This window comes from Anabas testudineus, chromosome 14, assembly GCF_900324465.2.
Source record: "Anabas testudineus chromosome 14, fAnaTes1.2, whole genome shotgun sequence".
Classification (NCBI taxonomy): domain Eukaryota; kingdom Metazoa; phylum Chordata; class Actinopteri; order Anabantiformes; family Anabantidae; genus Anabas; species Anabas testudineus.
The window spans coordinates 8,669,739-8,696,510 of record NC_046623.1 but is presented as its reverse complement, the minus strand read 5'-3'; the positions used below and the strand labels follow the sequence as shown (position 1 = coordinate 8,696,510).

General features: G+C 39.5%; 4 protein-coding genes across 5 annotated transcripts; 1 reads left to right on the top strand and 3 right to left on the bottom strand.

Moving 5' to 3' along the window:
• Nucleotides 1-429: 429 nt before the first annotated feature.
• neu3.1 (sialidase 3 (membrane sialidase), tandem duplicate 1) lies at nt 430-3,855 on the bottom strand. Its single transcript, XM_026372695.2, has 4 exons — nt 3,774-3,855; nt 3,316-3,448; nt 2,905-3,144; nt 430-2,767 (listed from the first exon to the last, which is right to left on the bottom strand). The coding sequence occupies exons 3-4, from the start codon at nt 3,127-3,129 to the stop codon at nt 1,760-1,762; spliced, it is 1,233 nt and encodes a 410-aa protein (XP_026228480.1). The 5' UTR covers nt 3,130-3,144; nt 3,316-3,448; nt 3,774-3,855; the 3' UTR covers nt 430-1,759.
• A 165-nt stretch (nt 3,856-4,020) lies between these two features.
• xrra1 (X-ray radiation resistance associated 1) lies at nt 4,021-9,331 on the top strand. 2 transcript variants are annotated; one of them, XM_026372693.1, is made up of 17 exons: nt 4,021-4,174; nt 4,488-4,624; nt 4,703-4,774; nt 4,855-4,927; nt 5,013-5,110; nt 5,200-5,348; nt 6,156-6,260; nt 6,429-6,547; nt 6,652-6,704; nt 6,808-6,879; nt 6,960-7,053; nt 7,144-7,238; nt 7,352-7,528; nt 7,684-7,837; nt 7,974-8,089; nt 8,227-8,332; nt 8,407-9,331. In XM_026372693.1, the coding sequence occupies exons 1-17, from the start codon at nt 4,087-4,089 to the stop codon at nt 8,592-8,594; spliced, it is 1,896 nt and encodes a 631-aa protein (XP_026228478.1). In that variant the 5' UTR covers nt 4,021-4,086; the 3' UTR covers nt 8,595-9,331. The 2 variants fall into 2 exon arrangements, with proteins under 2 accessions (XP_026228478.1, XP_026228477.1); XM_026372692.1 differs by having other exon boundaries at nt 7,144-7,262.
• A 3,857-nt stretch (nt 9,332-13,188) lies between these two features.
• On the bottom strand, nt 13,189-19,420 carry chrdl2 (chordin-like 2). Its single transcript, XM_026372182.1, has 11 exons — nt 19,297-19,420; nt 18,806-18,918; nt 18,572-18,665; nt 18,329-18,474; nt 16,797-16,890; nt 15,945-16,006; nt 15,257-15,425; nt 14,947-15,135; nt 14,670-14,843; nt 14,187-14,279; nt 13,189-14,100 (listed from the first exon to the last, which is right to left on the bottom strand). Exons 1-11 carry the CDS (start codon nt 19,361-19,363, stop codon nt 13,967-13,969), a joined length of 1,335 nt encoding a protein of 444 aa, XP_026227967.1. The 5' UTR covers nt 19,364-19,420; the 3' UTR covers nt 13,189-13,966.
• Nucleotides 19,421-19,737: 317 nt separating this feature from the next.
• On the bottom strand, nt 19,738-24,138 carry spag7 (sperm associated antigen 7). The gene is made up of 7 exons (XM_026369958.1): nt 24,009-24,138; nt 23,288-23,355; nt 23,080-23,168; nt 22,910-22,994; nt 22,741-22,830; nt 20,701-20,857; nt 19,738-20,603 (listed from the first exon to the last, which is right to left on the bottom strand). The coding sequence occupies exons 1-7, from the start codon at nt 24,091-24,093 to the stop codon at nt 20,488-20,490; spliced, it is 690 nt and encodes a 229-aa protein (XP_026225743.1). The 5' UTR covers nt 24,094-24,138; the 3' UTR covers nt 19,738-20,487.
• Between the last annotated feature and the right edge of the window lie 2,634 nt (nt 24,139-26,772).

The window sequence follows — 26,772 nt, the reverse complement described above, 5'->3', positions numbered from 1 at the left end:
TGAAATGTTACATCTTTAAGAGCAGAGACATCTTATCATTCGGGAATCTTCTAACCTCAACTTAATTGCTTCTTAATGTCCTTAATTCATCCTAGCTGTGTGCACATCTGTTGAATCATACACACTTTAATACACACACACACACACACACACACACACACACACAAATAAGTAATTCACTTCATTGCAACTTCCTGGAATCATTAGCCTCCTTCGGCTACTGGAATCAAATAATTCCTATAGCTGTTTAATGGTTTCACTTTTAAGCATCCATGTTACCCCTGCTTGATGGCTGATTATTGTTTAACTCGACATCTTACATATATTCAAACAGTCGGCTGTGACAAACAATAATTAATGTAATTACAGCCGCTACAAACAATAATTAAGGTAATTACAGGAAGAGTACACAGTTAAACAAAACACGAGTTAGGTCATCACAGGTTACTTTTATTTTCTAATAAAATACATGTTTCATGCAGGTTTTGTCACTTCCAACAACAAAAACACAAGAAAACTAGTGTAAAACCACCTGGAGGCATTTTGCCCAACAACATTAGGCAAAGAGGGATTTTAAAGTCACTCAGTACAAGGTTGTGTGTGTGTGTTGTGTGGTTTTATGAATGGTGTTTTTTTTATCTTCTGTTAAATACTTACATTTGATAATCAACAGCCTGACTCATACCTGGTCATATTACTGCACTTCATCGTGTCAGGGGAAAGGAGTGTTCGGAAAACCATGCTGAATGTGCCAATAAATAAATAATATATCTTAAATTAAATATTAAAAGAAGTAGCTTGCTGCAAATCTCTCTTAAATTGATCAGCTGTTTTTCCTTTTAGGCCATTAGACTGATACAGTTTGTCTGGTCTCGTCAACATTTTTTGGCAACTCCACTCGTGTGAAGCATCTTCATTAAATCCATACAAAGGATCTGTCAGAGTATTTGGTGGTGGTGGAGCAGAGCAGAGAGGGTGTTACAGACAGGCAGAATTCAGTGTGCAAGGAGGAACTTGGGCTTAAGGATCAGAAACAGATCAGAGTATAGCCAACATTAACCCACAGAGAGGCAATGCAGATAATTGAACTTTTCTCAAAACTTCCTGTGTGGCAAAAAAAAAAGAAAAGAAATAGTAATGCTGCTCTTTTCTGTCCAGTTTTGTTGCTTTCTAGCATCCACTGTGACCATCAAAGAAAGTTGTGCACCGACAGACTGCGGCACGGCTAAAGTTTTAGCGGAGTAGAAGGCATATGTGAATCAGAATATACTAAATATAAAGAAGAGACTGAGCATGGAGGAAAACTCTACACCCTACTTTGCAAGGCCTGCCATGATCTTCATATGAAAATAAAGAGGTAGGCAAATTCTCTCCACAGCTCCGAAAATACCGACAGTTTAATAAGATGCAGAAATGGGTATGAAGTGCTTGTCAAACATGCTACACATAAAGCCTGTGTTAAGAATGAGAGTCCAGCACAGCATGCTTTAAGTCCACCACCCTACCTATAAAAATAGTTTCCTTCCTATTACTGCTGGTTGCATATTAATACTACTAAGACTTAAATTACTTTTTCATGTAAACAAGGAGACATCAAAACACACGGCTCATGCATGCATTATCATCTCCAGAATGTAGAACAACAGTAAACACAGACAGATGTTACTGCACAGCTTATTTAGTGGCTTATTTTTCTTGTTTTCTTAGTTTGCGGGACAATGTTGGAGCTTTGTAAATGCAGAAATACAACGACCACAATTCAACGCATCTTCTTTTCTTTCTTACTGTCGCTCTGCATGACATCGTTGAGGGTAAACGACACAAACGCAATATGCTCAAGTTCACTTTCTTTCCCACACTCCATCAGGCACGAAAACTGATCCTTGTCCTCACTGTAAGCCAGGTCTGAGTAGCCACTGGGTCCACTGTGGATGATCCTCGGCTTGTCCCATCCTGACGAGTGGAGGGGGGATCGGTTCAAATACACACCCATATCCCTCCTTCTCGACTTATTGGTTGGGTGCATGAAGAGGAGCCAGGTTTGTGTGTCCGGAGACAAGAGAGATGTGCCACAAGCTTTGCTTTCGGCATCATCATTGGGGATAAATTCAGGAGCGGGAAAACCAATGACACTGCCCTGACAGCCTGAACGTGGTTCGACGAGCTCTGGGGCCATGTGGGGCTTGTCAAAATACACGCCGCTGTTTTCACTCAGGGCCTCACATCTGTGGCCTCCAGTGTGACGAGCATTGCAGTAAAGATGACTCCTACCCTCGTGGTCTATGATTTCTGCCATTTCACACTCACATGACCTTTTTCGAAGCATTTTACCTATATGCCAAGTCTGTCCAAAGTCCTCACTATAAACTGACAGCGCCCGTGGGAAAACTGTAAAGGGAATGGGGAAGGAACAGCATCTGTGAGGGACATAATAGGCATAGGCTGGGATGATCAATCTGCCGTTCTCCAGCTGAACACCGTGGCCGGGACCCACAGCGAATGTGGCCCACTTATGGATCGTTTCACCGATCACACTTTCTGTTAAGTCTTTCACTTGACTCCAGGTTTGCCCATCGTCGCTGCTGCTAACACAGCAAAGTCGCACTCTGTTCTTACCTGTGATGATCTGCTTAATCTCTGTGATGTTTCCCAAGATGCAGATGAAAAATAAAAACAGCGTTTTGCTGTTTTTCTCAAACACAGGGCAAGGATTCATAGTGCGGTGGTTTGGTAGACAGGCGGTTGACAGCTCCTCGCTGGTCGACCACTGGAAAAACACAACAAAAGACAATAATAGCGTTGATAGTTTTCAAGTTAGCATTGAACAATAAGCTTATTTTTATCTATTGTTGTTATTACTTAGAGTAAGTGTATACATGTCTGTCTCTATATATGAACAATAACCTGAACAGATCCATCGTCCTTCATCGTTCCTCTTCTCATAACAAGGATTTTAGCATCATGGTCGGAGGGCGATGATCTTTTCTCTGCAAAGGCGAGGAAGGTGCGACTGTGCCTCAGGTAAATGAGAGCAGGGATCCTGTATGTTATCCCACTTGGTTCTTTTTCAAACAAGATTGTTTTGACCGGTTCCTCTCCGCTGCCACTTTTTGATGGTGTGTTTCCCATGGTGGATCAGAGTTCCTGGGAATAGAATATGTTCCAGTTGTATGACACGGCTGTGACAAGCTTGTTTTGGGCTTGTAACAATATTTAACACAGACACACAGGAGTTCACACTCCAGCAGCTTCACAGTCACATACGATTACGCTGGTACAAGCCGGATTTAGTGTATGCTGCAGCAGAGCCCTTACCTTCACTTTTCACTCTTCACATCTGTCACCCTTGATCTTTGCGTTAACGGCATTATACCGTTCAATTTCACGCCGTCGGACCTCTGATGTTCACGACACTGACGAGAAGGTCTCAACAGAAGAGAGGACGACACTGAAGTGAGAGACACCCGCACGGTCACTTCCGGGTTCGCTTGGCCGCGTCCTGGCTTCAATAGCTACACCAGAGGAACCACCAACTATTCACGCTATCGTGTAAATCCTAAGCAGTGTGCAGATATAATAACTACATTTGAGAAAAAGGAGCTAGCTGGCGTTATAAAGGAGGAGAAATCAAAAACGAGCTGCCACGACGGTCTCCTGCGCGACACATGCGCATTGCGTACAATTGATTAGACGCTACCTCAATGCTAACGGGGGTACATTCGTTCTGATACGTAAATAAATACAGTGTGTTATATATTAAAACTGCTGCATACCCGTATCAACAAACGTTCAATGTCATAAAACACGTTAAGCTAGTCAGGCGGTGAAGTGTCTCGCCGTCGAAACTCATCTTTGACCCGCTCGGTCCCCGGTCTTTCCACCTGCTCCACCTGTTACCGCCCCCTGCTGGAGGGGAGGGGCCGCTGTCCTCTCACTGGCTGTTGCTAGGACACAGGGCGCTACAGTGTGGCTCCCTATCAAACGCGTTGCTAAGTAACGTTCGCTGGTTTTGTCAGTTCAGTGCGTGAAAAATGTTTTTATCTCTTTTTAGCATAAGAAGTTGTTTATTGATGAATAGATCAGACGATGAGTGCTGCACCCTGCAAATCTAATGATGGACTAATGGTTACTAACTGTTTCCCAGCTCGGACATTACTCCGTCGAAGTAGAGAAGGTGAGTTAACGAAATAAATGCTACTTAACTTGTGCTAAGTTAAATATTATTAGTTGTTTGGATGCAAATAAATAACTTCCCGATCTTATTGGAAAATGAGACTAGAGAAAACAATGAGATACAGGACTTTTAGAGTATTTCTACACTGTGGAATTGATACTTCATTTAAATAAATAATCCGAGGATTGTTTCCACCTCTATCCAGTAACACTTGGGTTGCCAGGTTGTGAAAAATCCTCCTCCATCTTGGTAAATATTTGTAAATCTGCAAATAACAATAGCAGTATTTAATGAAATCTAACTTTTCATGCAGGTGCTGGTCATTGGCTTGTGGCGTACACAAAAGCAGAGGAGCAGAACTACAAGAGTTTGAACAGAAGAATAAAAGATAGGTATAAAGGCAGCAGTGTGACTGATAGTGCTGGAAAGACGTTGGATGGACCCCTCCTGGTGAGTCACTGAAAAATATATGGGAGAGTTTTGTATTTGATTAGTAGCAAAATCACACAGGACTATTTTCTTTTGTAGCTCCAGTTACATTGTGTTGACAAACCGTCTGAGCTCTGCTCCGTTGACATCAGTGAGCAGAACCTGAATTCTGTAAGTGTCAGCTTCTTTTGTCTGTCAGTAAAACATAAATCAAAATTAAAGTTAAAATGCGTTCCTCTTGTTGTGCTCAGGTCAAACCAGAAGACTTGAAGATGTTTGACAATGTCGCTTACATTGATGCATGTATTAACTGCCTCTCTTTAGGTGATTTCTCTCATATTACACCTTTAATATGATGTTGTGTTTATTACAAAAAGACTTTTATAAAATGTAATTTGTTTCTCTATAGGGTCTTTCAGCAGCTTTGTGTCTTTAAGAGAACTCAATCTGTCTCTAAATGGAATTTGCAACATGACTTTTGATGCTGCTGACTTCCATCATCTTGAGGTATATTTGGAATTTTTATCATGTTGCAGTAGTTAACAGATGCTTCCTGATACCGTAGTGTTTATCTAAAGTTATTGATGTCCCCACAGATTTTGAATTTGTCCTACAACTATTTATCAGCTGATGATATTGTTTCCGTCGGTCGGCTTCCACGTCTGAAAGTTCTTCATCTCACAGGAAATCAGCTTCATCATCTTCCTCCTAACCTGGGCTCATCCAGTCGTGAAATCCCTCAACTGTGCGTACAGTACTTTAAAGCTGAATGCGTGTTTTTTTTCTTCTTCTTTAGTTGTAATCCATTATTTTGATGCAGATTTATACTAAAATCAATTAATCTGACAACATTTGCTTATATGTTGTGGCGAAAATGGAAAAACTTGCAGTAGATAATCGTTTAAACTGCATAACTGTATCAATAAACATAAAACAAACTGAATGTGTATTTGAAACAGTTTAAAATTGACCAAAAGGGGGTGCACAAGCAAATGCAAGGAGAAACAGAACACCTGCTCAGCAGTTAGGTACTGTGTGCCGGTACAAAGCTGAGAAGATAGTGGTGTGCACATACATATCATGACCTAACAAGAAGAAAAGCTTTACATCTTGGTCCAAAGTCTTCTCATCATCTTTAGGCTGTTCACTCTGTTCATTTTCCCTGCTGCTATTTACATTTTGCCTTTTAAAAATACACTGTCTGTATTTGTATGTTTGATGAAAAACTGCTGAAAACAGAACTCTTCCGCATCTTCCTTTGCACTTAAAAAAAAAAAAAAAAAAAAAATTCTACCCTTTCTTTCTAACATCTCTTGAAACAGAAACACTTTTTCGTGGCACTCTGCTTTGATGTTGTTTCTCCTTGACTTAGATTTTGTTTGCTTGCCTTGTTCCTCACTTGTAAGTCGCTTTGGATAACTCTGCTAAATGACTAAATGTAAAAATGTAAATGATGTGCACGTAACTCTGTAGATTTTAACATAAAATGCACTCAGTGTTTATAATTTCTAATATATTGGTTAATTGTGCTGCTATAATTCGTTTTGTTTAGGCTGGCTAAGGAAGAAGATGCACAATTTAGTGCTCTCGAAGTCCTGATGCTTGACGATAACAAACTGTCTTCTGGAGTCTTCAGCAGTGTCGCAAACCTTAAGAGGTCACAATGTGGTCGGATGTTTCCTATATTTCTATCTTCTGCTACATTGATTGATTTTCTTTTTTATCTATATATTGCAAATACACAAACCATACTGTAATACTAAACTGCTGAATGAAAGCACCTCAAAATCTATCAAAGCAATTCATTTTGAATTGTCATTTCTAGGCTAAAGTACCTAAATCTTCAGGGGAACCGCGTGTCACAAGTACCGTATTTGCAACTGATGGGCGGCTCAGAACCTGCTCAGACCTCTGTTGAAGAGCAAACTAAAGAAGAGGGTGTTGGTAAATGCTCATAATATGTTTAATCCATATTGCCCGTGCATGTCAGAGTTTTCACTGAGTGAATATCCAAATACTGATTTAGACATTTTCATCCCTGAATCCAGCTCACACTGGACCAGATCCTAATACTGAGGAGAATTTCAAATGGATTCCAGAGGTGATTTATTGTTGTTGATGTTTCATCACATGCTTCTATTATCCACATTTTAAACCTGTGCATTAAATAATCGCGACTGACATTGGTCACCCTTTTTCTCAAGGAAAACTGGGAGGGATCCAGATCTAGTTTGCCACTACCAGAGCTTCAGTTCCTCAATTTAGCCAACAACAAGGTGTGTTTGCTCATTTGTATATAAAAATATGTATTTACATATTGAAGAACTAGCATTACTCAACAGGTCTTTGTCATCAGATCGCAGAGGAAGAAGCACTGATGCCTGTCGCCCTCTTCCCGGTGCTTCGTGAAATTGATATTCACTCTAATCCTCTGACTACAGAGAGAAGTGGTAAAATATTTTTCTTAAAAAGGCAGTTTTTAAACATTAGTTCAGGATTTTGGATGTTGAAATCTCCTTCATATCTTTGTCCGAACACAGGAGACCCTCCATTACTCACCTATTACCTTCAAGAGAGACTGGGGATAACAATTAAGCGTAAGAAGACACAAGACATTGTGAAGCTCCCACTGAAGGTGTCCACTGATCCAAAGTGGAAGGTTTGATTTAGATCTGTGTGACACAGACTCTGTAGATTTTACAGATATTGCACATCATTAAATCTTCTTTTGACATTTCTGTATTGCAGGTGGAAAGTAGAGTCCCACATGTGTTAAAGAAACCATTGTTGATGGATACTACTCGTCCTGCACAGACGCAGGTGGAAAAAAGTGAGGAGACTCTTAAGGGAGCACGAGAGTCTGAGGGAAACATTAGCAGAGACGACACCTTCCAAAAACATACAGAGCACTTCTTTGTTACTCAGGTGTGTGCAGGTCCAGTTTTTGGGGTTTTACTATTACTCATTTTGGTAAAAATACAATTCTATAACCTTCTAGTTTATAAGCTCTTCTAAAAATGCACGTTTGGTTGTCATCTCTCTGCATTTTCTCTCCATGCTGAATGTTATTTCACATTCAGGCAACAGACGTTCCTGAGTATGATCTTCGAACTGATGAAAAACAAACTGCGGTGAACAAAGAGAGCGATGTGGACGACGGCATTCCTGAAGATTTTGACTGTTACAAAATGTTGATGGATGCAAAACTAAATCCCGATGCCGTGGAGCCCATTGGTGAGGACTGTGGACTGCAGTTTCATCTGCAGCTATTTATTTTTGTACGTTTTCCCCAAGCCCCAAAGAGCTTGGCTATAAAATGGCCCCATAGTAAAGGGGAATAGTCATGCTTTTTTTTTTTTTCTTTTAACAGGAATTCAAACAGCTGTTCGGATGCTGGAACACACACTGAAGAATCTTAATGTTTACAGAGATTCAAAACCAAAACTTGATAGCATCCAGACAGCATACAGAGAACGAGAGAAAAGGGTTTTGTATTTTTCAGTTCACTTGCATTTGCCTTCGATCTCTTCGATTGTCAAATTATACAAACTTAGTAAGAACTGCAAGGGAACTGTTTTCATACTCCTCTTATGACTTAAAAAAATACTTCTCTGCACACACAGATTCAGAATCTTCCACCGTTAAAACCAATAAAGCAGCAAAGTGAGAGGGTAGATGAAATGATCAAGGAAATCAAAAGGAGCACAACGATAACAGAAGTCGACTTAAGTATGCACCTTTCTGGTAAAGCTGATTTCAGGTAACTTCCCCTGTCTTTATATAACCCTTTGTTTCCTGTTCAGGTAGCGTCGTACGCAGCACGGCAGGCGTTAACAGGCAAGAACATAAAGAAGCTCTGTCTCTACTGAGGGACATGAAGACAAAGTACAAGATGGTCTATAAGAAAACAATGGAACAAGCATTTGATGTTGAGTCCAATAGAAACGCCGACCTAAACAAAGCTGAACCCCTGCGCACAAGCTCCAACTAGGCTACAAGTCTTTAGCTAAAGTGTGATCTCTTGATCATGAATTAATCTTGTGTTTTATGCATCATATTGAACCCTTATTGAATCACATTTTTTTTTTTTTTTTTTTAGTTTACCGCCAAAAACAAGTTGGCTGCACTTTTCTATAGCCGGAAAGCTATAAAAGGTTTTAGCCCCTATAGTATGAGGTTCATGCAGATGAAAAATTTAATACATGTTCATGTAGATGGTACTCTGATGGTCAGTAGTTGTAACTGGGTGGCATCTATTGAAACATTTCTTCTTTGCCTGTTCCCATGAGTCTCTTTGATTAATACTGTGACAAGCATATGTTGATGATTCGTAGCAGCTGCACCACCAGTGCTGTGAACAGATTCAATCCAGCATGCATATAGGCCATCAGGCTGTGATAATCTGTGAGGAAGAGATCAGTTCCAGCATCCATTTTCTAAACCCCCACGCTCCTAATTGTGTTTGCACAACAAATTAATGCTGCTTCATAGGTGTTTTCTGACATCCTTAACTCCTTTTACTTTATACCAGTCCTGTGATAACTTTAAATATAACTTGGAAATGTTATACATGGAAACTCTGCATTAACACGTTACTGCAGCAGCTGTGATTGTAACTTTCAGAATTTAATTTTATTGTATTAATCCTATTTGACATTGCTATTGTTATTATCCAGACCATTTGAAATACAGTCTTTTCAGCAGTGTTGCTGAAACACCTGACCTTCAGTCTGGGGGTCTACTGAGGGTTTTCTGTTTTTTCACATTTAGCAGTATATTTGATGGTAATGAGATAATTTTCCAGTCCAATGGAGCTCAGACCCACTCAGCTGAACTCATTTTGCAAATATATCCCACAGTAGTAATCTAAAAATCTTAGACACTTCATGTGATCAGGCGATATAGAATTTTTATCAAATCAAGTAGAAACAGTATATCTCAGCATAAGGCCGTCTGAGAATCTCCTGTTTTTTCAGTAACAAGATGTGTCTTGTTCTTCAGCCAGTCTTAGTGTGAATTTATTTTTGCCTGAATGTAGTAATTTGCAAGTGACAATAATTTGGACAAACATCTACTGTACACTTACATAAGTGCAGTGTAGAAAAGAAAAAGGGCAAACTATTGTGTAAGAGGTTGTTCCTGCTACCTGTTCAATTTCCACAGTTTTGGGCAATGATCAGTCAATGTATCAGCTGTTATGTTTCAGTCTGGCAGTAGGCATCCACTTACCTCATTAGCCTCACAAAACCCTGAAGTAACCTTTCAGAAACACTGGTATCTCCACATGCACATGTTAACAAGACAGTGAAGGACAAGAGTATTAAGCTTCAGGTTCTTTTATGATTTCTTCCTTTTGAGTGTTCCAGCTATTGTAAATCCACTAAAACAAGCCACTTAAAAATTTCTAATCACATGCAGCATCAGGGACTTTTAGTAATTTAGTGATTCACACTTCACAGATTCCCCTTGCTTCTTCTGGTCCTGATTTGGGGAGTACATGTATATGAATGGCATTAAGAGAAAGAATAAATGAATATAGGGGAAGGCAAAGGGACGTTTAATACCATCGATACACATGTTGTCCTCCAAACTAGAAGTAAAAGAATCGAGTTGAAATCAGTGAAGTTCCACTTCAATGACCTAAGGGAGGCGTGCATGCTAAAGAAGTGAAAATGGTCCATTAATGTGACAAATCACTTCAAGACTGAATATAATTACACAATCCACATGTTTCTGATCCATTTCTTACAAATATGGAAAACTATTCCAGAGGGTTCACTGTGGTAAGGAAAAAGGTAGTTTCACTTTTTTATTTTTACTGGACTCTTCCTTTCACTAACACCAACAAGAATAATCAAACAGATGACAAATATGCTCAGTTATGCTTTTTTTTTTTTCCTCTGTAACCTTGAAACCATGGAAAACTGATGGAGTGAGTTATTAACTGAAAACACATTTGTATCCATGCTCTTGGTGATATAACAAAATCTGGCAGGAGAGCCACATACTCTGTCCAAAAAGCAAAAATAACAAAACACATGGTGGAGAGAGGCATTGATGGTCTGTGGCAGGGAAAGATAGATCTGTGTTTATATATCTATATGTTTTTTTTCCCTCTGTATATTCGAGCATAGTACGATTTCGTGTTTGCAGAAGTCGTTGCAGCAATCAAGCCAGAGAAATGTTTGGGTAAGATCTGTTTGACTCTGAAATTGAGGGCCAACAGTTAAGCTTTGAGAATAACCCTGTGGAGACTCAGACACCAGATTTGGCTCAGGAAGAACAGGCCTGAATACCTCATCAACACTCCTCATTACTCATGTGCCAAATGAGTTCACTGCAGACTGGACCTATTCATTATTTCTTTTGATGAACAATTGAACTGTAACGCACTTGTCATGTAATCCTGGAAAGGCTTTGGTTAGTCTGACTGACATCTGAAAAGTGGCCATTTTTTAATTACAGATCACAACTGTGAAGTTGTTGCCGGCCTTCTTTATTGTGTGAAACAAACAATCTCGCCGTGGTCTGTCTTTAATAGTTTACAGTCATTACAAGCATGTGTTTAAAATTTTGGACCTCTAAGCCGAGCCGCTCAGGATAAAGGGGATGAAGACCAAACTGCTCATGGCATGTATCTCGGCACTGTCCGTGTTTTCTTGGCCATATGCCAACCATCAGCTGAAATGATCAGGGCCAACTTAATTAATGAAAGGGTAAGGGTGTAAAAAACAGAGCCCTTGATAGATTTCGGAAGTATTTCAATGAAGTATAAACTCAGGGGTTCTGCTGAGCACCTTAATCAGCTATGAAAGCAAACACATCTATCAGCCGTAATTAACTTAACACAGTTTGGCTCCCTTTGAATCAAAAGACTGCCTGCAATGCTTCAGTTCCTCACTAACTTTGTACACATCTGCAGGGAACTACTCATCATCAGATGACAAAAACGAGGAGACTTTTTAAACCTCTGAAACGAGTTCAGCCCAGCTGCTTTCATTTGTACTGCATTACTATTGCACACTTCTGAAACCTAAATCTCTATGAATGTGAACATTACCCTTTTCAAGTATTTTTTATTATCTCCACGCATGACTTGATGTACTCTGACTGCCTCACGAAGAAAGTGCCATTTAAACCAAAAGCTAAACAGATTTGTTAATATCATAATAATGGCTAACAAGTGCCTCCAATCCAGGGCCGAGTCCTGACCCCGAGTCTCACATTTTCTTCTCACTTCTCACTAAATCTGGTCTACATGGGCAGCAGGGTGGAGGACACATACACAGAGCTGACCGAGTGCATGATTTATACCTACTGACTGCCCCCAGCTGTTACAATTGCCAGAGCCAAGATTAAGCATGCATAGCTGAATTGGCCCTTGAGACAAAATCAAACATCCACAAAATGTGGACTGATACAACTTTCATCAAAATGACAGGTGTTATTATTATTAAAACATGCACATTTAACATTCATTTTTTATAGCCAGCTTGATAAAATGACAATGTGAAAGTGTTGGTTAGCTTTGGACTATAATGTAGTCCCTTTCTCACACTTTCCACTTGGAACGGCCTCTTCAGACAATTAAGGGAGAGACTGTAGCAATCTGTCAGATCCAGCAGCTTACACAAAAATAGCACGGCTGTTTGGTGAGAGTAATGAAGCCGTACAAGGGAAGCGTGTCTGTTTCAAAATATTGTTTCATGCCTTTAGTGAGAGACGGACAGAGCTATCTGGCGCAAAGTGTGAAAGAAACACAATGAGTCATTGTGGCAGAGGAGGGGACAAGGGAGAGCACGTCGGGGGTTCAATGAAGCAATGTTATTCTGAAGCGCCCACTCAGCTAACCAAATCTGCTGTTGCACACTGACTGAATCATGGGAACCACAGCGATGATTTGACACCTGTTGATCAAACGGGCCTGCGACGAGACTGCAAACAGTGCTGCTGAGGGAAAAAAGGCTGTTGCCGCTCTCCCAGATCACGTTAGCACTCGAGAACCAGATGACATTGACTATAATACTGTTGTTTCAGATTTGCTTCTGAATAAACCATGTCCGTTGGTTTCTTCATCTACATTTAGATCCAACGGCACAATCTTTACATCACGTTAAAAGAGGAAGCTCTTTTAGGTCTCTGCCATATCTGGCATTTTAGTCTTATTAAGGTATGATAACTACCAACAAGGAATTTTTATGGAAATGCTGGTGTTGGGAAATAATGTGCGTATGTGTGTGAGTTAAGGGGGCGAAGGGAGTTTCAACTTCTGCTTTTGATTTTCATGCCTCTGATAGCATTTCATCTCCAGCGGGAACACAGTTGATCTGGCCTCGCAGTGCTTTACTTAATGGAAGCCTTCAGGCGACGATGCAGTTAGGAGCGCTCTGCTGCGGCCGGCATGCAGACCATAGATGAATCAGCAAATCTCTTTCAAACAACTATGAGCCCTGAGCCACATCTTAAACCCGTCTCAAAGACACATTTCCACCATACTTCGTACGACTCCACTTCATTTCATGCGGTCCGTTCAACATTTGAAGAGTTACAGGGAGAAACAAATCACACAAACGTGTTCAGTGGTGTAAGACACAGAGAAAACTTTATGTGTTCAAATTGTGAGCAGAGCTACAGAGTGCATTCAGCCGCATCAGCTATAATCATTTAAGAATACAAATGATCCGGGTATGTGGAGTTGTAAAAAGTAATTAGGCTATGATAACAAACCAAATCCCATGACTGTATAAAAATAGCCGCATTAGGTCTATTTCTGACATTAGAAAAAAAAAAAAATCAATGCTGTGTGTATGAGAGAGAGATATACACACAGAAATAATACAAGGCCTTTAAATAAGGTGACAATACAAACCCCCATTTGTATTTACAATAAATATGTTAACATCCTTTCAAAAGCTTTTTTTCGTGGCTGCTTTCCAAACATAAACTACAAACTATTATCCTAAAGTTACGCAAAGGGTTTGTTTAAAATATACTAAACCCCAAATGTCACTTAATACCGAGTGTGATACTGACTCTGTTTCCATCCTTAAGAGCATTATATTCTTTATTTTTTGCATTTTGTTTAGAGCTTCCAACTAAATCCACCCAATCAAATAAATGATGACGGGTTGAAAAAAACAATCTGTCAGTTAGTGACGGTTGCCAACCGCACCGCTATAAGCTGTGTTGTGTAACCTAATAATTTGAAAATATGAAATATGTGATAATTAAGTGTTATGGGCTGATAAGCAGCAACATCATAAATGAGAAATTCAATGTTTATGACCCAAATGCAACATGTACGACTTAATAATGTGTTTCAAGCATGTACTTATCAAAAGTGTTGATGAAAAAAAGTGATCATTAGGGTGCACACGGGTCTTCAGTCTGCTTGGCATTTAGGAAGGTCATCATCTCCCGAATGCCGTCTTCACAGATTGTGGTCTGAGGAGCTTTACTCAGATTTTCTCCTTCCTCTTTAAACTTTCTCCACATCTCTGAAAAAAGTTTAAATTGGTCAGAAAAACTGTAAATAATATTATATAATATTTATTTTTAAAACAAAAATCTTTTTTTCACAAACCTTCGTCAAGTGTTGTGAGCAATGTGTAATTTTCTGGATGATCGATTATATCTTTTCTTTGAACGTCACCAATTTCCATTAACTGCAAAACACCTGTACAAATGAAGAGCACGAGATTAAAGTCATGCAAAATGGTGCAACAATACTGCACAACTGGGAAACACGCTTATTCATCTTTTTGATGAGATGTGAAGACAGATCCCTGTGTCCTGTCTCAATGGTAAATTTGAAGCTGGAGCCAGCAGTTGTTTAGCTTAAAAAAGACGATGAAATTCACAGGCCAAACCTCCAAATCTCACTGCGTACCATGTTTTATTTGATTTGATATAAAGATACATGTCTAAAAAAATAGGTTGTGTTATTTTGATGTGCCATTTATTGGCCGCAGCTTCATATTTATAAGACAGACACAACATTTCTTATCCCTCATCAAGAGAGCAAATATAATTTGTTTGGTAAAATTGGCACTAGTAGTCACAGTACCTTCTACAGTCTTCCATACTTGCACTTCAACCTCAGCTGTACTTTGTCTTTCAACAGCAATGATCCTAACTGTGTGGGAAGGGTCGGCTTTCAAAGACGATTCTACTTTATACACCAAGAGGTTATTTTTATATCCAAGATAACACTGGGTCTGGTTACTTTCTGCTTTACTCTCTGGAGACAAAAAACAGACACAAGTTGTGTGGATGATGTTTACAGCCCATCAACATCATGTCAGTATAAACAGTTCATTATGTCGTGAACTGTGTTTGACTACCTGGACAAGTCTTGCAGCACTTTCCTGCTGATTTCAAAGGATGTTGGCATGGGTACTGGCTGGGACACATGATGCGTTTGCAGTCCTGGAGACCATCAGTACAAGTGCACAGGATGCATTCCAGGACCTTCCCCAAAACTGGGTGCCACATGTCTCCATGAGAGTACGTCTTGCCATTGTATAAACACACTGAGGAAAAATAGAAAACATCTGAGCGGTGTGCTACATATGGAAACGATCGTAAAGTTGCGAGGAACATGTCCATAAAATCAAACACCTATAAAGATCTCTCCTGTTCTGACAGTCTCACCTCTTTGGTGTTTCTTCTGCAACAAAATCTTCACAGTGGTTTCTGAAGCCCCTTTGAGGTTAAGTTTACTGAGGACCAGGCCTCTTGGAGTAGTCCTGACCCTGGGTGGCGCGGCATGGTCGACCCGTGCCCTGCTCTGCTCTCCAGAACACTGGTCCACTGAATGCCTCTTTTGTAAACACAGATATAATGAAATGCAGTTATCTCAAATCAATCCAGCTATTGGCTTGAGTTGTGTCTCCCTTCAGTGAAAATCAAAAAAGTTGATTTTCAGGAGTTCAAATAGACCAAAACCGTAAATCAGCATTGATCTTAGAGGAAAATGTCCAAACTATGTCTCTAATGGATGAAAAAATGGATGATTCTGTATTTATCTGGAAAATGCGATATCAAATTGTCCAATGCTCATGGAAAATTATTGGTCGGTAATTTCTTTGCCTTTTTGGACAGGAAGGTTAAAGGTCAGGGTCAACTCCCCTGAAGCTTGTAGTCATCTCAGTGTCACATTCAAGAACATCAGAGCAGACACTTGCCTTTTGAAACTTGAACCACAATCCTGTCATTTAAGTGAAGCTACTCAACTGACAACACAAATACACTAAATCATACTACATTTAAAATGACAATAAGACAGACGCGTTTCATATTGAAGTAATGTTAATTTTCTGACAAATTAGGAGGGACATACAACGCCTCTGTTCAGTTGCTGGTTTCCATCCTCAGTTGACGAGGACCCACTGCTGCCATGATCTAAAAGAAAAACACCAAAACCATGCATAAGGAAAAATAAAAATGACACTGAAAACATGGCATATACAGACGTGAACAAGTTATTGGCATCATTTCCTCGAAAAAAGAAAAACCCACAAAGGTAACTGAAGTAACTTGAAACTGACAAAGGTAATAGCAACAGGTATTTTGGTCCACTCCTCATGAGCAAACTGCTTCAGCTGTCTCAGGTTTGAAGGCTGTCTTCTCCAGACTGCATGTTTCAGTTCCTCCTCCTTCAGCTAATAGAAAGCCACTTCAGAATAGTCCAATAATTTGTTCTTAGCCATTCTTGGTGTTTTTTTTGCTGTGTTTTGGGTTATTATCCTGTTGGAGGACCCGTGATCTGTGATTGAGACCAAGCTTTCTGACGGTGGGCAGCATGTTTTGCTCCAGATTGCCTTGATAATGTTGAGATTTAGTAAAAAAGTTCCAGTTTTGTCTCTGACATTCCCCCAGAAGCGTTGTGGTTTGTCATTATGCAGTTTATATTTTATTCTTTTATGATTTGTTTTCAACAGTGGAGTCCACCTTGGTCGTCTTCCATTAAGTCCACTTTGGCTCAAACAGTGACTGATGATTAGTTTTTTGGTTTTTTTTTTACTTTTGTTATGTTTTTCATTCACATCTATATGAAAAATGTTAAATCATTCCTATTAGTAATCTATGTGCTCTGTCCTAACCTACATCTCAAAGGGCTAAAAGAATAATGTTTCAGGTTTCAGGACACAGTAACGCTGTTTTCTCAGCCTGGAGTATAGAGTTTGGCTACCTTTACACACCAAACAGCAGGTATCTGGAACTGAGACCGGTGAGGAACAGGTGATTGGTTGGCAGGTTTTCAGAGCACAGAAGATGTTTCCATTCTGAGAAAAGAAAGGGAGAAAAAAATGGCTTGTTCTTTCATTTATGTGCTTCAAAAATAACGGCTTTAGTACTGCAGTGTTTCTGCATGTGTTTGTAGACCTGTTAGTGTATTTCTATGAACTCATATTTACAGAATGTGACTAAAATAATAGAGACGGTTCAAACTGTGTGTTCTGATACAGCTCAATCTCTTTAACTAGCTTTATTAACTTTATTTGGCTTTTTTCCAAAGCAAATTACATATATCATACACAAGAGTACACCTGTGGTCTTTTTTTCTGTGTCTTTAGATGATATTTATTTCATCTATACATTTCATAATAACTTTGTTCTCCACATCAGTAAATGAGTAGAGTTTTCCTTCAAAGTTTGGATACAGTATGAATTTAAGTTTTATTCCTTAAATACAGTGGCAAGAAAAAGTATATAAACCTTTTGGAGTTTCATTGGTTTCTGTAATAATTTGTCATGAAATATGATCTGATAACAAATATAATGTGCCCAGAATAATAACACAAAACAAATTCTGATCTTTCATATCTAATTTGAGAACAACCATAAAAACCTCATAGTGAAGTAGAAAGAGTATGTGAATTAATAACCTCAACCAGACACTTCCTGTAGCTGTGGATCAGACCTGCACATCATTCAGGAGGAATTTAAGTCTATTCTTCCTGCAGAAATGCTTTATCTCTGTCATATTCTTAAGACGTCATCCATGTGTCTCTCTTCAAGTCGCTCCATAGCATCTCTAGGTCTGAGATCTGACTTGACCACTCCAGAAGGTGGATTTTGTTTTTCTGAAGCCATTCTGTTGTGGACTTGCTGCAGTGTTTTCGGTCATTGTCCTGTAGCATCACTTAACTTCTGCTGACGTACAGGCATTCTCACATTATCCCGAAGAATTCTTTGATACACCTCATCTTCTCCCCAATCGCTGCAGGCTGGCCCAAATCAGGATGTTTCCTCCAACATACTTTACAGTTGGGTCACAAAACATTTTGCCAATACTGCTGTGGAGTGTCCGTGTGCTCTCTGGCAAAAGCAATTTTTGTCAGAAAAAGAAGCTGTAGTCCAGTTAAGTTTCTTAACGTATGCCAACACCTCACACCAATTAGGTTTTTGAGATAATTATTCCAAGGGTTCACTTTTCCCTACTAGCAATATGAGGTGTTTATGATTGTTTTTAATAAAGACATCAAAGATCAGAATTTCTTTGTGTTATTTTAGGCACATTGTATTTGTTAATACTCTTGACTTAGTTGCAGATCATAATCATCATCAGATGGACATTTTATGACAACTTAATACAGAAACCCACGAAATTCCAAAGGGTTCACATAGTTTTTCTGGCCACTACATCTTACATGATCATGTATTCAGCATATGATAATAAAAAGCCAGTGCAGCTAAAAATAAAAGGAGTGAAATACTTACAGAGCATGTGCACATAACACACTGATTGCTTTGCTTGGATGGGAAGAGGTCGTGCTTAGTGAAGGTCTCCCCTGGCTGGTAAATGCTTCCATTATACCTGCAGGATTTCACTGAAGCCCTCAGTCCTGCAGGAATCCTGGGCTCATCTGCGGAGAGCAGATCACACGGGACAGGAGGCTTTATGAACTCACAGCCAGAAGCGATTCCAAGAGCTGACAAGGCGTTTGGAGAAAGACGGCGTACCTGTGCATCTCGGACAACACTGCTGCGGCTCGGACACCGGGTTTTCACATGCCAGAGCAGGACACTTGATCGTGCTACATTTCACATGGCCTGTCTAAAGAGACAGCAGTGGAGAATTTACAAACATGCCACCTTTAAATAAAAAACCCTCACAGTACGTCAGCAACTTTGCCACAGTGGCGCAAACTTGTGCGTAATACTCCTTTAGGTGTTTGTTGCACGGTGAAGCGTTACCTCTGCGCACACACAGCGCATGCAGAACATAAATCCGAAAGGCTCCAGATAGGGATGCCAGCTGTCTCCTGGGCTGTATGTCTTGTCTTTGAAAGTGCACACGACTCCGGACCCTAGGTGTCATTAAAAAAAACAAAAAAAACGAGAAGGCTTGATCTGTTGAGAAACACATATTGTGCAGATAAACTGAAAGGAGAAACCCACTAATGCATCTACAGATGAAATAATACTGAAAACACTCTGTGTCAAAGCGACAAACAACCAGAACTAGTCATTATTTCACTTTTAATGGCTCCTGTGACAAAATGAGGCAAATAAAGTTCTGTTCAGAGCAACAGAGGAAGTTCATCTTAAAATATGAGCTCAGATGTGAAGGAGTCGGAGCCAAAACTCTTCTCACATGAGGAACATTTTCATGCTTTTCCTTCTTTTTAAAAGCCCCAACACGTCTGATCAGGACAGCACAAGCATCAGCAGGGACTGGGTCTTACCTTTCCGGGGGTTTAGCTCTGCATCTGCAAACCAAGTGATGAAAAAGAACAAAAACATGGACTTCATTTTTTCTACATAAGCGTGTCTGAGTCTTCAACGCGCAATAAATATGTTTCTGCAGGACAGAAACTGCAGGACAGTGTGAAAGAAGGATATAAAAAAAATGCTACTCTTTTTTTTTTTTTTATTCTTGGTTTATCTTCGGCGCCTCCTACAGGACACATATTCATATTATCTCTAAAGCAGAAGGATGAATGTAGAGTTAACGCATGACCCTAAAATAGATTAGATACGGAGCAAAGAAATAAAAATCCATCAAACACATCACCTCCATGTTGTTTGTTGGTTCATAGATAATAATGCACAAATGTCTATAGCTGATATGGTATATTGTTTATGACAAAACCTGTGCAGAAATGAAGGCAACATACAGACAAAGCTCTAATACTGTTCTCCATTTAATACACACATCAGATGATAAAACAGTGCAACCATATTAAAATAGACATCAGGATGCTGAGATACTTACTGGAAGAAGATAAACAAAAAAAACATTTAATGACCCACATTCCAAGAAATCTGTCACTCCCACTCCCGATAATGATGCCTACTATAAACCACCAAATGGATTAACAATAAAACGTTCAGCTCGGGGAGTAGGTTGAATTCACAGTGCAGATGTATTGAAACAAAGAAAATCACAGACTCAATAACAGATTCCTAAAATCCACAAACAGATAAATAAACAGTGTTTTCTAAAATGGGCTTCCTCTTGTGAGGGGAGGAAATGGCATGCTTTCACTTTACAAAGTTACAAACAGACTAAGAGGGGGGAAAAGAAAGACTCGCCAAAATCTGGTCAACAGACACAATTTCTGCTTCCCTTTTAAAAACTACACTGGATATTCTGAACACTGTCAAGACTCTGCAGCTCACTTGACGCACATCCTGACCATCGTCCGTTTAAGATTTTATTAATTCACCACTGACTCTGTAAGAGAGATTTCATACCTGTCATATAAGTTATACTTTTAAATGTCTGTAACTAAAGGATATTGCATTTACAGAATGAATTACGAGTGTTCACTCTATTGCATCCACACACACACACAAGAAATCACACACACACACACACACACACACACACATACATACACACAGAGTAGACAGAAAGCAGAAACACTGGAGACTCAAGAACTGCTGCTGTGTGCCCCTGTGTCGTCCTCTCTCTTCTGACGTTTCTTTGCTCTAATTGCATTCATGGCTTCCTCTATAGAGCGGGTGTCTCTTTTGTTGGCCACCGGCACTGGGGGAAGACAATTTGAATGGGGAGGGGGGAGCAATTGTAAATTATTAATTCATTCATTTAAGCCTTCCTATCTTGCTATGAGACATTTACTCACCACAGCCATATGCCCTGTTGGCCTCTAGTGTATGTGCTGCATCTTTCGCAGCTGCAGTGCCAATCAGGTGACTGTATTTGTCTCTGTAGTTGGAGTTGGGACATGCTTCGGGCTTCTTTGTCTGACTGGAGGTTGCTTCTTCCAATGCAGCTTGTTCCTGCAGGAATGAGAAAAGAAAAAGGCAGCTGTGACAGAAATTCACAGAACAATCTATTAATCTTGCACTGCTGCAAATCACCAAGCTGCAATGCTAAATGTATTCTACGCGTCACTTGAGGTTGCAATTTAAGTTTTTAGATACAGTGGCAAGAAAAACTTTTGGAATTTCATGCTTTTCTGCATTAATTTGTCATAAAATGTGCTCTGATCTTCATTTAACACACAACAATAGAAAAACACAGTCTGCTTAAAATCTGCTTTTTATTAAACATAACATGTAAACATTCACAGTGCAGGGTGGAAAAAGTATGAGAATAAGACTGAATAAGACTTAATAACTGGTTGACCTTTCTTTGGCAGCAATAACCTCAACCAAACGTTTCCTGTAGTTGCAGATCAGACCTGCACAACGATCTGGAGTCATTTTGGACCACTCCTCTTCAGAAAACTGTGAAGAGGAGTGTAGTAATATTCTTGGGATGTCTGGTGTGAATGGCTCTCTTAAGGTCATGCCACAGCATTTCAATCGGGTTGAGGTCAGGACTCTGACTGGGCCACTCCAGAAGGCGTATTTTGTTCTGTTGAAGTTATTCTTTTGTTGAATTACTTGTATGCTTTAGGTCATTGTCCTGTTGCATCACCCATCCTCTGCGGAGCTTCAGTTGGCGGACAACAAACAACTCAATTTTGGTTTCATTTGTCCTCCCATGTAGTCCATTCTTGTTTAATGTTTTCCTTATTGTAGATGTGTCAACAAAAATGTTAGCATGTACCAGAGATTTCTGTAAGTCTTTAGCTGACACTCTAGGATTTTTCTTTACCTCATTAAGCATTCTGCGCTGTGCTCTTGCAGTCACCTTTACAGGACGACCACACCTAGGGAGAGTAGCAACAGTGCTGAACTTTCTCCATTTGTAGACAGTCTGTCTTACCGTGGACATATGAACATCAAGGCTTTTGGAGATACTTTTGTAACCCTTTCCAGCTTAATGCAAGTCAACAATTCTTGATCGTTGGTCTTCTGAGAGCTCTTTTCTGCGAGGCATGGTTCACATCAGGCAGTGCTTCTTGAAACCAGTAAACCTAAAACTGGTGTGTGTTTTTAAAGGGCAGGACAGCTTTCAGCAACACATCCAATATCATCACCCTGCACTGTGAATGTTTACATGTTATGTTCAATAAAAACATGAAAACATATAATGTTTGTACTATTATTTTAAGCAGACTGTTACTATTACTATTATTCTATTGTTATGACTTAGATGAAGATCAGAGCACATTTTATGACAAATTAATGCAGAAAACCATGAAATCCCAAAAGTTTCACAAAGTTTTTCTTGCCATTGTATATCTGCCTTTTGTTTCACCTTCTTCTAACATGACATGTTTTGAAATAGTCCCTGAGGAGGTAATTTGACTCCTACAGTCAACTGTAGATTATGCTAAAATGCATAAACATAATAGTGGCATCTATAACCAAACGCATTATTTTTCCATTATTATTACTGTTAAGGCTCTTTGCCAAACACAAGCATTGCTTGTAAATGCATTTCTTTATGAACTACTGATTCGATAATCTATGAAGATTTTATTATAATGAAATGTCAACAAAAAGAAAATGGCAGCTTTACATCAAACTGTTATCTTTACCTAGTTTGTTTATGAATGTCAGTGTAGGTCTGGATGAGCACATGTTTATGCTGTGATACAAATATTTCCACTTTTCTTAGTTTTATATGAAAACAACAAAACAGACCAGGTGGTTCAAGTTAAGTTGATCTTATTGCTATACAATGCTGCGACCTAGACAAACCTAAATATGTGACAGATAAGTCTTCAGGATGTAGCAGTAGAACAGAAAGAAAGAGCATCCAGTCTTACTTTTAGTCTTCGCCGTTGCTCTGCCAGCTTCGGATCCCACTCCTCCCCTTTGCGATAGGCTTCCAGCTCCTCATCTGATGGAGCAAACTCCTGCCACAAGATGAAGAATGGTCACACACTGATTTATCTGTGTGGCATAATCACACAGTGGCTTAAAAAGTATTCAAACCTTCTTGAAAAGCATGACATAACGGCTCTCCTCGTCCTCCCCAAAAGAGAAAGAGGTCAAACCAGCCACTTCGGCGACATCATGCCTGTGAGGAAAAAGAATGAAACGTAAATACCTGTGAGCAAATGGCAGCACGTCATGTTATTTGCTGTAAAGTAATATGTACTTACAGTATGCTCCTTTCAATCTTCCCCATGGGGTTGTATTTTCTTTTCTGTTGTGAACTGTCTTGGATGAAATCCGACACCTCTTTCTCCATCTAGACAAGTCATGTAAGAGGCCGCAATGAATAATGTCAGAGTTGGGAAAGGGACGCCACGGCCACTCTGTGCCATAACTCTATTCAATGTCTGCAAGACGTCGCACTAAAGCTCTCACCTTTTTCCTAAACTCTGCTTTCTTTCTTTTCTCGTCTTCCTCCATCTTCTTCATTCTTGCTGCTTGCTCTTTAAAGAACAGGGGGTAAAGTTAATACAAATCATGAAGTCTAATTGTTTTTTTGCAGAGTTAATCAAGAGAAACTTTCTGTAATAGTTAAACCACATTTCCTAAATATTCAGGGTCACTTTAATCACAACTCCGCTGTAAGTTAACTATGGATATAGTTGTTGATTGGAGCCTTTTAAACCTGGCTTAACAATCTTAATCACTTTTATTGACATGAAACCTCCATACACTGAATTAATTGGCAGGGAAAACACGGAACTTAGCTAAAAGTACCAAGACAGGAAATGAAGGGGGGCACAAGAACTCAATGTCTATAAGTCAGAGCACAATTCATGTTCAGAAATAAGCTCTTTTCAAAGTTAACATCCCAGAGCAGAACAAAGCAAAGTCTGCGGGACTGGTTGTTCCCGGAGTGCGGTAACAGCAGCAGCCTGCGGTCCAGACTCTGACCTCAGGTCTGCAGGACACGCCGGGCTGCGTGTTCCGTGAGGCGGCGCTTCCTTGAAAGCTCAACCCTCCAATGGCAGCGCCAGGAAGACGCTCTTCGTCTGTCCTTTTCATTTTCACCCACTTCTAAGTCCCGCATCATAACCATTTCAGCAGTTTCACACCAACGCAAAACGAGTTGTTATTTAGACAATACGCGGCGTACCTCGAGCCTTTCGTCGGCTTTCTTGGTCGCCGACTGTTGGAGGCTTTTCCATCGAGTTTAAGATTGAACCGAGGAGGTCCGCCATCTTGGAAATGACAGGGCAGGCCGACAGACCGCTGTTGTTGTTGGTTGCAGCTGTACGAAATGCGCAGGCGCAGGTGTTTTCTTCGCTGTGTTAAAAAGCTGATAGTTAAAAAATCTATCGCCACCTTCTGTTCTCCTGTGCAATTACAAGTAGGCTGCTGCAGTAAGAAATCAATCTGATGTTTTATTTGATTTAAACTTTAATGATTTGAAGAATGTGCATTGTTTGACAAACTTTCAAAGGCAAAACATAAGACCACAAAGATTTTCTAATAATTAATAAATTGGGGTCAAATAGCACTGAGATTTAGTGTTTAGAAAAAACAGCAGCTGCTAAAGGTAACGCCAATTTTAACAAGTTTATTATGGTTAATCCAAAACACAACTGATTATTTAGAAAATAGTTCTTAAGAACTTTGCACCTCTTTACACAATTTTATATATTCTACTATGTTTAATATAATTTGTTCAATAAAGTTACACAATAAACCATTTATTAACAATGAGAAGGGTCTGTGTATTCCCAATATTAAGCCCCAAATTACTTATTATACTCACATATTGCCACTGCATGTCTATTAACAATTTCAATAATATTTTTTTTATTGTATTTGAGAGCCTACGAGTCATTCATTAGAAATATTACAGCAGAGTGACAGAAAATGTTATGAGCAGGGAAAATGAATGGAACAAGTAGTTTTTGCAGTTTTTAAAGTGGATATGAAATTCTAATGGAAGATAGAAATAAATAATGAATATCATAATTTATTGGAAAATGAGAATGCATAAATTATAAGATAATATGATATGACTAACTACAGTATTCTTGATTCATTTATGACTAAATGATGGCTCCAGCTGTCACAATTTTGGACTTTATGGAGCCTTGTTTCAAATTAATTTCGACAAAGTTCACATAATTGTATTCGGTAAGGCCTTAAACTTTACATTGTAAAGAGTGTTGAGAAGACTTTCGATGTTAGGAGGAGTTTTAATACACCCACACACACACACACACACACATATATATATATATATATGTATATTCATTCTGATGCTGAAAGCTACAACATTGATATGCTTGTCATGATGCTCAGCTGTTTCTGTTTGCTTCTCAGACCAATGGTGACGTAAGGATTTGTATGAAAAGCATTCTTCAAACCGATAGATCACAGATGGAGAAATAAGCACTAGGGGGCACGCTATACAAGTACGCCTATGCGTTGGTGCCATGTATTGTCAGTGTTTTGTAAATGTGCTCTCCTGTGTTGCTGGAGCAGTGTGTTTTGTGCAGTTGATTGTAGTTTCACAGCATCAGCAATAACACATGAACTACTACATGTGGCCAGTGCAGTGAACGAACAGAGGGCAGCACTGAAAACACAGCAGGACAGACAGCATTGTCTAAAATAAACAGATTAGTTAGTACTTCACCTGTTGTTAGAAGTTTTGGAGGGCTTGTTCTTCTCAAGGAGACATTTATGGTCTATATTTACTCCTCTGACCAGGGGTGTATGTAAGTACAATACCAAAGGAACAGTCCCTTTTTCATTTGGATGTCTAGTGCTGGAGAACAGTTCAGAGAATTTGCATCTCTGAATGAGCAAGCAGGCTGAATAGTTTTGTTTTGCATGTTGAGCATAAAGAATTACAGTATGGTTCCTTGTGTAAGGTGTAACAACAATCTAAAACATTTAAGAAGTTGCAGCTGTTGACTAAGCTGAGTAAGCTGATAGCCCTGACCTTCAGCCCTCAGACTCCCATCATTCAGCGACACTTTGTTATTGTGATGTGGACAGAGCACGATGGACTCCTCCCCCGCGGTTGAAATGCTGTATAAATGCAGCATCAGCGTGTCGACAGTGTCTGAAAGCTTGCTGGTACCCAAACATGAAGGGCCTGAGTTTGGTTCTCCTTGTCCTTCTCCTGATGCTGGCAGTTGGGGAGGGTAAGAAATGTATACACCTTATCTTTTGCTGTGTGAAATAAAATGAAGGCAACAATTATATGTAAATGCTATTTGTGTTTACTCTAAGGAGAAGTACAACATCATTCTGAAAAATAACTTTATAGTCTCCTTAAATAGTTTCTATTATTTAACTTCTGCTGTTTCCTCTGCTTCTTTTTTGAGGGTTAAATTATTAATTGCAATTAAAGTAAATTACATTACACATCACTTATGGAAAAGTCCACAAGTAAGTAAGTAATGATCAGGATTACGTGAATACAAGTCTTATTATTATATAATTATCATCAGGCAATGATCCAGAAATGCAGTACTGGACATGTGGGTATAGAGGACTCTGCAGACGGTTCTGTTATGCTCAGGAGTACATCATTGGTCATCACGGTTGTCCACGAAAATACAGGTAGGCCTGCAGACATGACCTGTACTTTAATTACAAAGACAATAATATAAAAGTGTAGAATATGTATTCTTAAGAACGTAAAAAAGAAATGATTTTGAATTTGAATATTAACATAAGGTGTGCTGCACTCATTTCCAGGTGCTGTGCTATGCGGTCTTAGCACCTGTATTCGAGTGATGTCACAGCATGATGGTTGACATCTTCCCTACAGGGAGCTGGGATCCTGGTACCTGACTCAATATCCCTCTAGATCAACCATTTTGACAGTCAGTCAGTGCCTCTTGGACCCCTAAGACGCTGTGGAATCCAAC

What these genes read in the sequence shown, in the direction of transcription:
- spag7 (XM_026369958.1), bottom strand. Translation starts at nt 24,093, where the DNA reads ATGGCGGACCTCCTCGGTTCAATCTTAAACTCGATGGAAAAGCCTCCA. An exon ending in AAGCCGACGAAAGGCTCGAG is followed by an intron (nt 23,356 to 24,008) that starts GTACGCCGCGTA and finishes TGTTCTTTAAAG; the next exon opens with AGCAAGCAGCAAGAATGAAG. An exon ending in CAACAGGGCATATGGCTGTG is followed by an intron (nt 20,604 to 20,700) that starts GTGAGTAAATGT and finishes GTCTTCCCCCAG; the next exon opens with TGCCGGTGGCCAACAAAAGA.
- chrdl2 (XM_026372182.1), bottom strand. Translation starts at nt 19,363, where the DNA reads ATGAAGTCCATGTTTTTGTTCTTTTTCATCACTTGGTTTGCAGATGCA. An exon ending in GTGTTGTCCGAGATGCACAG is followed by an intron (nt 18,475 to 18,571) that starts GTACGCCGTCTT and finishes TGCTCTCCGCAG; the next exon opens with ATGAGCCCAGGATTCCTGCA. An exon ending in CTGCTGTTTGGTGTGTAAAG is followed by an intron (nt 16,007 to 16,796) that starts GTAGCCAAACTC and finishes TTTTTCTTTTAG; the next exon opens with ATCATGGCAGCAGTGGGTCC.
- xrra1 (XM_026372692.1), top strand. Translation starts at nt 4,087, where the DNA reads ATGAGTGCTGCACCCTGCAAATCTAATGATGGACTAATGGTTACTAAC. An exon ending in GTGAGCAGAACCTGAATTCT is followed by an intron (nt 4,775 to 4,854) that starts GTAAGTGTCAGC and finishes TGTTGTGCTCAG; the next exon opens with GTCAAACCAGAAGACTTGAA. An exon ending in AGTGTCGCAAACCTTAAGAG is followed by an intron (nt 6,261 to 6,428) that starts GTCACAATGTGG and finishes TGTCATTTCTAG; the next exon opens with GCTAAAGTACCTAAATCTTC.
- neu3.1 (XM_026372695.2), bottom strand. Translation starts at nt 3,129, where the DNA reads ATGGGAAACACACCATCAAAAAGTGGCAGCGGAGAGGAACCGGTCAAA. An exon ending in AGGACGATGGATCTGTTCAG is followed by an intron (nt 2,768 to 2,904) that starts GTTATTGTTCAT and finishes GTGTTTTTCCAG; the next exon opens with TGGTCGACCAGCGAGGAGCT.